Below are 12745 nucleotides of genomic sequence, written 5' to 3' on the forward strand. Positions count from 1 at the left end.
TGCTGGGGGGCGGTTGTGCCCTATAAAAAAAACCCCTCAAAAAAAAAAAAAAAAAAAAGAGATTTTTGCTATAAGGCATTCACCAGAGACATAGACAAAGAGAAAGTGAAAAATCACCCCTCAGGGAGGATGGTCATGCTGCAACTCCTTCTCCTCTGGTTCTCCTTTTGGGATTTTGGGCATGCACACACACAATGTCCAGTGTGAATTTCAAACCACTGAATCTGAGACTCGAACCTCAGTTGGCCATGTGGGAGTGTAGTGCCATAACCACTCTGCCACCTATTGGTCTCAACTCCTGATATCTTAACACATTCTTAGATATTTTTTCTTCAGATGGTCTGAAATCGATCTAGCCTACATATTTAGACCTGCCAAAAATTACTTACACCTTTTCTAGCTCAAGATATTTGCTGGCTCAGGCTACTGAAAGTGACCCCTTTAAGATATGTGTTTTAGGAAGTAGTTGAGGCAAGTTTGGTTGTTTGTGGAGGATCAATATTCTCAGGTACCAATGGGAACTGAATGTGCTAATCAGACACAGGGCATTTCTTTGGCTGTCTTACATAGATGCTGAGGGGTGATTTCTCACTTTCTGTCTCTCTGTCTTTCTGGTGAGCGCACACGCCTTATAGCAAAAGCATCTCAAAAACAAAACAAAACAAAAAACTAAAACATTTAAAAAAAAGCTAACCAGAGAATATTAAATAATAGACATTAATGCAGCAAATTGGATTATTCATTCATATTAACTTCAAGTCACATGGAAACACCATCATTTTCTGAAAAGAACATTGTAATAGGTAGAGACCAATGCATGTTTAGTTGATAATTATGAGCCTGAATGAAAACCAGAAGTGCTACTAAGTTACAATGCAATAAAATATTAAACCAAATTCTCTGTAGCTATGATGGAGACTATTACAATTAAAGTTACGTGTCCATGAAAACAGAGAATTAGGGCTGAGATAGAGCCCATCACTCATTCTGTTGTGTAATGCCATTCAGTGCTCATAGGCCCTGAGGCATAAGGCCGTTTACAGATGAATTTTCCATGTTATTTATATGTTTTGTTGAGTTAATGAACTGAAAGACACCCTTAATGCAATCTGAAAGCAGTGGTTTGAAATGCTTAATTTCATTTATTTGCTTTTTTACAGAATATTAAAAAATAAATGAGAAACAAATCCATATATAAAGTTAGATGTTATTTATTTTTTAAAAAGATAATTAGATATACGTATTTTATTCTACTTAGCAACTTTGGGGAATAAAAAGAATATTTGGTTGAATTTCATAAAATATACATCTGGCTAAAATAAATGTACACACAACAATAATAAGTTGGGAGATATAAGACATCTTTTTTTATATATAACATGTCCTTCACAAGTGATATCTAGATATGTGACTTAAATTTTTCTGAATGTATTTGGCGCTGCTAGCAAATAATGATCAGGACCAGCCATGTGGTGGCAGGCAGTAGGTGCCATGGTGCAATACTGAACCTATATGGGAAGGGCTGGGGTTTGAATTCCAGGTTGACGTGGGCATACCTAAACTTGGCAGGCTGAGGGGAAGATTGCACAATGGTAACACTCTGTCAGAAGTGTCTGTCTGTCTGTTTCTCTGTTTCTCATGGGGAAAAAAAAACTTAAATATTTATCAATCCAGTATTTATTTTTTTCAATCCAATATTTAAAGAAAACAGAAAATTACCAATGTGATAATTACTGAACTAAGAAAAATAAAACACCAAAACTCCAATTGTTGATTTGTTGTGACAGCTTTTAGCTCTCTGAAACGTATCGTTTTGTATAAAATGTATTTATTTCTTCCACAAGTTAAAGAGACAGAGAAAGAGAAAGACAGCACCTTCGCCAGGGTCTCACAAAGAGATTCACCCCCAGCCTGATCCAGCTCCAGATCACGACACACACACATGCCCAGCATGCTCAGAGAAGTCTCTGGACACAAACTCATACAGGTCAGCCTTGCAAAGCATCCTGTTCTATATCTGTGTCACTGCCTATCCCATGAAATGAGCCTCTGTCCTGCTGATCGCATTGTTTCACTCTTTGTATACTCTTGACTACCAGAAATCCACATGTACACAAACATACCCACTGTATGTACATGAATGTACACACACATATTCATTCCACAAAAATGAAAATCATGTGATAACTATTAATATATGCTTAAATTCAAATTATTTTCTTTTTCAGACTTTACTTTCTAAACAGGGCTTGGAGGAGGAGATGACAAATAAAAATGAATGAAAACAAAAGAATGATATCAAAATGGCTTACTGGCAATAAAAACAATAGAAAACAAAAAATAATAAGCATTTAGATGAACTTGCTCTAATTTTAGATTAAAATGTGAAACATTTATGCTTGAAAATTATGCATATTACCAATATCCTTATACCTTCCCAAGTAAATTAATATTCTAAATTAGGAGGAAATTAAGAAAATAGAAGCTGAGGGGAAGCAGCCCACTTTCCAGTGGTCAAGTGTCCCACCTGCATATTTATTTTTACCTAGAGAATTTTCAATTAAATAGATAAGTGTATTATCACAATACATTTTATTTTTCTGCATTTAAAAAATTCATAGTATACATTCAATAATGAAAGCATTATTTAAATGACTATGCATACCTTAAAGAATTAGACCAATTTGGGGCTAGGTGTTACTGTAGTGGTAACTCAACTGGACCAACATGAGAAAGGGCCTGGATTTACATCCTGGGTCCTTCCTAAGCATGGTAGACACTCACCTACCCATGACCCAGCTTGGTGGGACTGGGGGTGGATCATGGTGTGTGGACCCATTGGGAGTGCCTATCTCTCTTTTTTTCTCTCTTTCTTGGAAGAAATAGAAAAATAAACTTAAAAAAATGAAATTTATCAATATGTGTAACACACATACACACACACAGTTAGATACCCAAAGGATAGGAAAACCGTCAGAAAGACACCTGTAGGGGGCTAGCAGATGGCATAGCAGTTATGTTACTGGACTCCCACATGGCCAACTATAGTTTAAGTCCCAGACCAGGTAGCTTGCAAATCATGCCAGGTGTGTGTGCATATGGGCCCAAGATCCCAGGAGGAGATTGGAAGAAAAAGGACTACATCCTTTCCTGTAAGGACATTTCTCACTTTCCCTCTCACTATCTCCATCTCTCTCTCTCTGGTGAGTGCATGCATGCTAAGGTAAAAATCTCTTTAAAAAAAGATACCTGCACATTTATGCTTAGCATACATTACTCACAATTGCTAAATCATGGAACTAAGTGTCCAAAACCTGATGAATAGGTTGAAAAACTGTGGCACATATATACTATGGAATATTACTCAGCTATAAGAAATGTGGAGACCATATCACTTGATTGAAAGTGGATGACTATATAAAAGACTTAATGTTGAGTGAAGTAAGCCAGACTTTGAAAGATACACATTGTATATCCCTACTCGATTTTTACTGAATATCTGCTTTCTATGGCAGAAATGAGAAGATCCAAGGATACAATAGTAGAGAGGCTAAGTGTAGATACCAGAGACTGCAACAAGGAGTGGATGGTGGAGAGTAGGTGGTGGGGAGAAGGTATGAGGTACAAAGGGAAAAAATACATTTAACAGACACAAAAATATAAAGTTTGTAAAACATAATATATATAATAATAATATATAAATAGTATATATCGTGATGGGGACTTTATATGAAATGTGAACTTAATTTTTAAAAAAGATGGTTTTAAAAAAATCTTTTCAAGAAAAAGGGAATTACCCAATTAAGACATATTCTTAAACCCAGGTTTCCTCAGCCAGCCAAAAAAAAAAGAAAAGAAAAGAAAAAGAAGAAATAAAAAAAGACATAAGAGTTGCCTTTCATAAAGGACAAAGGATCATAGGAGATAAACAACAGTTAATGCACGTACACCAGGTTTTCTTTCCCAGCATGATGAGAAAGGGCTGACTTACCAGCAGCATCTTGCATTTGACGTCGTGCCACTTTCAGACCGGCATATTCTGCTGCTGCTGCAACTGCCTGGGCAAAATCAGCATCAGTGAAAAAGGAGCCATCAGAAGAACTAACACTGGAGCGTCCACTGGAAATGTTGTCCTCCTCTGAAGCTGAGCCCCAGCCATTGATCATGGACCCAGTGACAGAGCTCTCGAGGTCCCCAACACTTGAAGCAGGGGTCTGCTCAAGCCCGCGTAACAAAAGCCTCCTGGTTTGCATCTTGGCTACTTCCATGTCAGCTTCGTCTTCTTCCTCCTCTGGTGCATCCGTATCCATATCGGAAACAAGGGGTCCTGAAATGTAGCCATAGGTGTGCGGTGGGGAAATTGGCCGCGGTGGTGGAGGAGGACTCACAGGCTGCCGTCTGCATGAAGATGAATAAACAGGTATTCCTCTGCTCATTATTTAAGACATGAGAAGACAAATTAACCAAGAAACCTGTACATATATTGATTTGATCTTTGTTTCTGTTGAGCTAATTTGTTCAGAAAAAAACAACTGGAAATCAGAGGTATATCTAAGTTTGAGTTTACTTTGAGTTGTACCTCATGGAGTCTGTCTAAGGCTACCTATAAATTCAAGTTTAATAGAAATATACTCTATTAATACTTACATATATGTAAGGATTTTTGTAGAGGTTTTTGCCTTAGGTGCATGTGCTCACAAGACAGAGAGAGAGAGACAGAAATGGTGAGAGAGAAAATGAGAAATCACCGCCCAGGAGGGATGGTCATACTGCAATCCCTTCTCCTCCATTCTCCTCCTAGGATCTTAGCCACGAACACACATGTTCCTGGCATCATTTTTCAAGTCTCCAGACTCGGAACTCAAATTGCGGTTGGCCATGTGGGAGTCTAACGATGTAACTGCAATGTCATCTGCTGGTCCCTATGAAAGTATTCTTATGTTTTGTCATTTGGATTATGTTTAGTTATAAAGAAGGAAATAAGCACTATCCCCACAGTGCCGCAGTTAAGGGCTATGCATTGGGAGGCCCACTACCACGTGGCTGACTCCAGTTAGAATCCCAGCTTGAAAAACATACAAAGTGCATGTGCCTGTACACTCAAAACCCTTCCAGGAAGGAGAAATGGAAGGGAAAAAATAATAATTTCAGCCTGACCACACCCTGTTGAGGAGTGCTTTTGTTTCTCTTTCTCTCTGATGAGTAAATACACCCTCTGGCCAAAAAAAGAAAAAGAAAAAGAAAGAAAGAAAGAAAGAAAGAAGAAAGAAAGAAAAAAGAAAGAGAGAGAGAGAGAGAAAGAAAGAAAGAAAGAAAGAAAGAGAGAGAGAGAGAGAGAGAGAGAGAGAGAGAGAGAGAGAGAGAGAGAGAGAGAGAGAGAGAGAGAGAGAGAGAGAGAGAGAGAGAGAGAGAGAGAGAGAGAGAGAGAGAGAGAGAGAGAGAGAGAGAGAAAGAAAGAAAGAAAGAAAGAAAGAAAAAGAAAGAAAGAAAAGAGGGAAGGAAGAAAGGAAGAAAGAAAAAGGGAGGGGATATTTATTTTGGAAATATATTCCTATGTATTTGTTCTAAAATTTTTCAAACAGTATTAATAGTTGATTATTACCAAAGGCAACAGACATTGGTCCTGAAATAGTTTACTTCATAAAAATCTTTATTTTCTTTCTTTCACTACAACTGCTACTATTCCAAACAAATGGAGTCATTCATCAAGACTAAGAGCATATATTTTTATATGACTAAAAAGTTACACATTTAGTATATGACATAATTTCCTTTAGATTTTAATCTATTTTAAAAGAAAGACTATGGGAGGGGAGCAGCAGGTAGCATTGAGGTGAAGGCGTTGGACACTCATACATGGCCGACCATGGTTCAAGTCACAGACCTGGTGGCTTGCTTTCTCTCTCTCTCTCTCTCTCTGTCTGTCTCTCTCTGGTCAAATTAAAATAAGTGAATAAATAAATACATTTTTTAGAAAAAGGAAAGAAAAGAGTATGGGAGCCAAGGGCAATTTTTTTTTTTTTTACCTAAGAGTTTCAATAAAAGTTAATAACTATCTGAAACTCCTTTGCTTTTACTGTTGTTCCAGCAATGGGTTTACTTAAAATTATTTATTTTCTGATGTTCTAGAAAAAAACACCCCTTTTACTAATACCACCCAACACCATCATCCACAGTGAACATAACTGACAAGGTAGAGAGCATTGGGATTTAGTGGAAAGTTAAGTTTGTGGAAACAAGTTATTTTCAAAGGAGGACAATACTAAGATAATATCTCTTATATCACGAGAGTGCCCCCCCAAAAAAAAATGAAAACACAGTGATTTCTACTTGAAGGACTGCTAGGTCAGTGACTCACTCAACAATATCTTTTTTTTTTAAGCAAGATTAAAGAGATGACATAATGAAGTCTATCAGGTAGAAGGATCCTGATAATATTCCATCAAATTCTGCATTCCTGAGAAGGAAACAAGAGAGATTCCACAAAAACCTGACAACCTGGGCACTAGTTTTAGAGAGTAGCTAAGATTAGGATCTAAAGTCACACTTTGGGATGCTAAGAGAGATATAGCATAAATGCTACAACTGGTAGTCCACCCAAAGTTGTGGCTAGGTCATGCAAGGCCTACAAATGCCTAGAAATGCTTCTCAGGACTGAACCCTTTGGCAGTGGGATTAAATTAGTGCCAGAGTCCCTCCTCTACCACTTTAGTGATACTCACAGAGGAAGGTAAAATGGAGTAGTCATTAAGGCTGACTGAGGAGAAGACTGAATCTTTAGTTTGCCTGTTTTGAGAGGTTTTTGCTATAGGGCGTGTGCGCTCGCCAGAAAGACAGAGAGAGACAGAGAGAAAGAAAGCAAAAAATCACCCCCAAGAGGGGATGGCCACATCACAATCCCTTCTCCTCCATTCTCCTCTTCGGATCTTGGGCATGCACGCACACATGCCCAGCGTGAGTTTAAGCCACTGGGTTCGGGACTCGAACTGCAGTCGACTATATGGGAGTCCAGTGATGTAGCCATTACACCAATTGCTGGTCCCAGTTTTCCTGTTTTTGGTACCTTCGTCCTGTCTTAGCATCTAAGACACTGCTCCTGAATGGAGGAGGAGGAAGGTGGTTAAAAGCAGAACATTCCACCCTATCCATGACAACAGAGCCATAGACAGGTGCCTTCTGCAAAAGGTATCTGGGAATGCAGCCAGAGCTTTAAAATTAACCAGACTGAACCTTAAACAGAATCATGTAAGATCTGGTTAAGATCACTACTACAGAGAAAAGGAAGTTCAACATAGCCCTGTTTCTAGGTGGTGCAGCAGTTTCTGAAGAAAAGGATTTTCCACTTTTTATTTCAATGAAGAGAGAGACTTCAATAAGCCTGCTTTATTGCTGCAAATGAAAGACATTAAAAACAAATGGTTATTAAAATACTACAATTAACTAATTTACTGAGTACTTTGTAGCTAAGAATATTTTGCAATGCTAATTTTTTTCTCACGATGACTTTGTGAGTTACTTTTAAAATGATCATTTTACAGATGAGAATATTGAAATTCAGAAGCATTAAAAACCTTGCCAAAGTGCTCACAGCTAGTATGTACAAAATACAAAATTTAAACCCAAATTTTATATCTAAGGTAATGATCTATCTTCTACAAATGGTATTATTACACACACACACACACACACACACACACTATATATATATATTTATCATTACCTATGTGTGTTTGTTTGTACATATAGGATAGGAAAGCTATGTATTACATACAGATGCATTAAAAAAAAATAAAAGAAATGGGGGCCAGTTGATGGTGTGGTGGTTAAGGTGCAAGACTCCCACATGGCTGACCATGGTTTGAGTCTTGGACTTGGCGTCTCACGTTCTCACTTTTTGTCTCTGTCTCTTTCTGGTAAGTGTGCATATCCTATAGCAAATTTAAAATAATAATAATAAATAAAATGAAATAACTAATTCTGAAAAACCCATGAAATGTAAAATAACATGTTATATTGAAGAAGTATGCTTAAACACATACAAGTATTTTTACACATGTATATATATGCACATGTATATATGCACATGCAGAATTATAGCATATACAGAATTCTTTACTATAGTGTGTTAATTTTCATTCCTGGGTGATTTTTAACATGTCTGTGTGTGGCACTAGAAGAAATAGGAAAAATGTGCCAAAGCTGAAGTTATTTAAGAGATTAAAATGGATAATTGTTTCAATATGGTGTATGTAATACACATAGGAGAAAACTATTGTTAAGTTTGGAATGCAATAAAATACCATACTTAAAAGTTAATTTACAGCCTTTGTCAGCATGCACATTCAATATACCACAAAAAAATTCTTTTTTTGAAAGACATGTAAGACTTTTTTAGCACAAAGGGGACTATTTTGACCATCAATAAAAGGATGTTGAATGGCCGGCCTCACTGTGAAAGGATGCCAACAGTGTCATGTTTGGATAATTCACATTCTGTGGAGCAAAAATACTTCATGTTAAACAAGGGCTGGCTTTTAACGACTACCACCCTGTGCAAATGCTGAAGGAAGACAAAAACCTTATTCAAACCATCTGTAAATAAGGCAAGCCCAGGGAATGTGTGATAAACATGTACAGTTTGAAATATGTAATATATTCTATTTGAAAACAAAAAGCTATTTCGAGATGCTGCACTCCAGTGGGACTTGTCGCAAATGAACCTCAGCCTTCTAGATTTCTCCCCCTGAGGGGTTTCAGTGTCTTCTGAGATAATGCACAAGTATATGACTATGAATCACAACACTCTAGGTTCCCGCAAACAGGATGCCTTCATAAACGTGTGCAAGAGAAAAAGGGAGTGATGCTGTAAATTGATACAGTTCACCACACGGCATTTACCAGGCAAAAGACAAAAGGGAGAAAACGTGTACATTCAAGATTTTTTCCTTTAACCCTAGTGCAGCTTCAATTGCATCAATTAAATATTACCCAGTTTGTAAACAGACAAGATATTTAATTTTCCTCTGCTTTTTTACCTTCTTTTCCTTCTAACTATAACATAATCAATTTGTCTATATAAGTAAAATAACAATATATTTCCTATTCTATACATTCAATTATTTCGAATTTTAAAGATGGTTTTACTAAATATCAACTGGAATGAACTGAATAGTAACAGACACTTCTTGAAACAATAATACTAGTAAGTTCAATTATATTATTTTCATAGTTATTGTTTTTAAAAAGGGGAAGAAAGATTCCTATCATATAGATCACATAGTTTACCTAGTTTAGGACAAAGAGAAAATATTCTAGAAGGTCAGTAGAATGCCAAAGTTTCAATATCCACAATAATGTAAGTGTTTTATGTTTCTCTAATTAATACTGCAAGGTTACAGTAGTTTGTTTAGTAATTTTAATTAGTTTATGTCGTATTATTTATATACACCTCTAATAAACATAAAAGCAATAAATGTATTTATTCTTTAACCATATACTGTCTACTAACTATGGTGAAGAATCTGCTAGATTTCACGACCAAAGAGATCACAAGCAATAAATGTTTCAGAAATGCTTTCTACTTCAAAATATATAAGATTCAATTCAATTAAAATTTAATTCTAAGACACACAAACTTAATCCAGACTAACTACACATTTGGTCATGGCAGAATATATTTTGCAAAATGTCCTTTGCATTATCTCCCCTTCGAAGTACTCTTCTAAAATGGAATTTGTCACTGCCCCACCAAAAGAGAGACTTCAGTTCTATGCTTGAATTTGAATGGATCCTGTGGATGCTTTGGCCAAGAGGACATAGGAGAAGAAAAACTGCCTCAGTCTTAACAGGCCAGGTGACTTCATTCTCCTGCCTTTTGGAAGCCAGCTGCCATACAAGGAGTGCCACCATCCTGAGATCCCCATATTCTGAGAAGGCTGGGCCAGGTGGTGAGACACTGAAAGATGAGATTCCGTGTAGAAACACAGACTGGCCAAGGAACACAGAGGCACTAGACATACGAGTGTACAAACTAACTTGGAACCAGACCTTCCAGTGCCTACAACCCAGCTAAAACCATGTGGATTGGAGACGAATTGTTCAACTCGACTTTTTCAGAATTCCCGATCCATGGGATTGTGAATAAAGTAAGATGGTTATTTTAGGTCACTAAATTTCTGACTAGTTTATTAGACAAAAATAGAAACAGAAACTGAGACACTGCGTTAGGAATCCAGCTGAATAAAATAGGTATGGTCTTTGTTTGAAGGGATTTATATTACAATGGAGGAAACGAAGAATTAATTAAACATGCAATGATAACATAGTATTAAGAGCCATGGTAGAGGATGTAGAAGGGGCAGTGGAACATACAGCACTGCCTACTGTTCCAGAGCTGGGGCATTAGGAAAGATTCTGTGAGGAGCATCTGCCACTTCATCTTGGATCTAAAGCATACTTAGATGGTAGCTCCAAAAAGAGAGGGAATAATAGTATTTCAGGAAGAAAAGACAACAAGTGTAACAATCTTGAGGTGAGCAAGAACTGTGCCCATTCCAGGAACAGGAAGAAATCAAGCATGAGGACAACACAGACAGCAAGGGGGGGAGTGAAGTGATGGGTAAGGATGGTATGGCACGTGGAGGTCAGATCACAAAGGGCCTTGATTGCTACATTAAGGAATCTTATCTTTATTTTAAAGGAAATGGGAAGTCATTGAGAGATTTTAAGCAGTGGAGAGACTTGATCAGCATTGCATTTTAGGAAAATGCCTCTACACAGTCTGTAGGAGGGGATTAGATTGGAGAAGGGGAAAGGCTAAAGGCAAGAAGACCACTTAGCGGAACATTACTGTAATGCAGGCGAGAGAAAATGGCTGTTGGAACCAGGAAAGTGCATTAATGGCTGGAGATATGTGTATCATTCACCACGATACTGAGGTAGTAAAAATCTGCTGGAACAAGTTATTGGGCATATAGGTCTGAAGCTATAGACTGAGATCTGTAGAGAAATAGCTATCTATCTCTAATGAGTTCCCCACTAGGGCAGTGGTAGGATAATAAGGAACGAGTCTACTGATGGAACAGGCATTAAAATAGGTCAAAGGATTGAGATGAGACTTCTTCGCTCAAGGACTTAACCAAAGAAGGGAATCACAACATCATCTATACCATCGAAAACATAGACACAATTTAAAAGCATAATGTTAAACAAATGGGTTAAATAAATTATAGTATGCATTTAATATAGTGTCTAAATCAAAAGTTAACATGCAAAAATATACTGTCCAGTATAAAAAGTAGCTTATAAAATAATGCTAGCATATCATAAATTCAAATATGAATAAATGTAGAAAGGAAGGACTGGAAGGATATTGACTAAAGGATTAACAGTGATTGTTCCTAACTAACTACACAGACCATTCTCATTGGTATATTTGCATTTTGTGTATCTATAGCTTCAAAAATGTCTATAGTAAACAAAGAATATATATTTATCATGAAAGAGCACAAAGAGGTTTTTTCTTTTCTTTTCTTTGTTTTTCAAATAGCCTTTCATTTACTTTTTATTTGTGACCAATATTATTTCCAGCAATGATCCCGGAAGTAAAATTTGTAACATCTTTACAGACTAAAAGCATGCTTTTAAAAAGGCCAACTATAATAAAATTTATTATAATTATAGATACTTAATGCAATTCCCAATTATGTATGTCTACTGCAAGTTCATGTAAGTATTTATCACCCTAGTATAGTAGAAAGTAGGCTAATGCCATACTTTCCTGTAGTATCAGATTCCATTCATCAAATACTTGCTGAAGGAATCTGTGGAACTCAAAGGCATGAGTAAGACATGAACTCTGCCCTCAATGGCTTTTAATTTGAGTAGGGAAACAGAAATACAAATAGCAAAGTTTAATGCAACAGAAAATTATTCAGTGTGGTAACAGAGATGTGAATATGTCCCCACTGAAGAGTAAAGACAGTCTTGTGTGTCTAGCCACAGTGACACACACTGCTAAGTCATTGCTGCTCGCCAGCTTAGTACCACATGGGAAGCAGGAGTTCAATTCCCTGTCCAACTTCAAGTCTGAGTGCAGTGGAGTGCACCTGGAATCCCTGAGACTTGGGAGGCTGAGGCAGAAAGACGGTGAGCTTAAGGATGTCCTGGGCTATACAGTGAAACTCTGTCTGAAAATGAGCTGGAGGCCCCAACGAGCCGTAGAGCAGTAATGCAACTTAATACACACAGGAAATGTCCTGGGTTAGCATCCTGGGACCACCAAGAGCACGCTCATGGGCCAGGTTGGCTAAGACGGTGTATACTGTAGAGTGAAGATCCTCGTGGGTGTGACTATTTCTCTCTCTGTCATCCTCTCTCTGTGTCACTGTCTGTCATGGAAGAAATAAACAAGTAAGCTTACAAAAAATAAAAGTAAAAAAGAGCTGAGCACAGTGGCATGCTCTTGAAGTCCCAACTGGGAGGCTAAAGGAAAAGAGTCATGATATGGTAGGAGCCCCTGCCTTAAAAGAAAGGAGGGGGGAGGGAGAGAGAGAAGAAAGAAAAGGGTGGTTGAGAGAGAGAGAGAAAAGAAAAGGGTGGTTGATTTTTGCCAAGCAACCAGAGTAAAGCTTCACAAAGGGAGTGTCATTTGAGCAGTGCCTGAAAAGATGGGCCTCGCTTGACAGGTAATCAAAAAACAGTATATGCAAGACCCAGATGTTGGTGAGTTTAAGACAACAGGAGT

At 37.5% G+C, this 12745-nt stretch overlaps 1 protein-coding gene across 8 annotated transcripts in view; it reads right to left on the reverse strand.

Moving 5' to 3' along the window:
* Positions 1-12745, reverse strand: part of ROBO1 (roundabout guidance receptor 1) — a 1280027-nt gene that overhangs the window by 18786 nt on the left and 1248496 nt on the right. For all 8 annotated transcript variants that reach the window (XM_006162599.3, XM_006162600.3, XM_006162604.3 and 5 more), the window contains one exon: positions 3992-4398. In XM_006162599.3, coding sequence (XP_006162661.1) covers positions 3992-4398 — 407 coding nt within the window. The remainder of the gene's footprint in view (positions 1-3991; positions 4399-12745) is intronic.

The sequence above is a fragment of the Tupaia chinensis genome, unplaced genomic scaffold (assembly GCF_000334495.1).
Source record: "Tupaia chinensis unplaced genomic scaffold, TupChi_1.0 Scaffold140301_1, whole genome shotgun sequence".
NCBI lineage: Eukaryota > Metazoa > Chordata > Mammalia > Scandentia > Tupaiidae > Tupaia > Tupaia belangeri.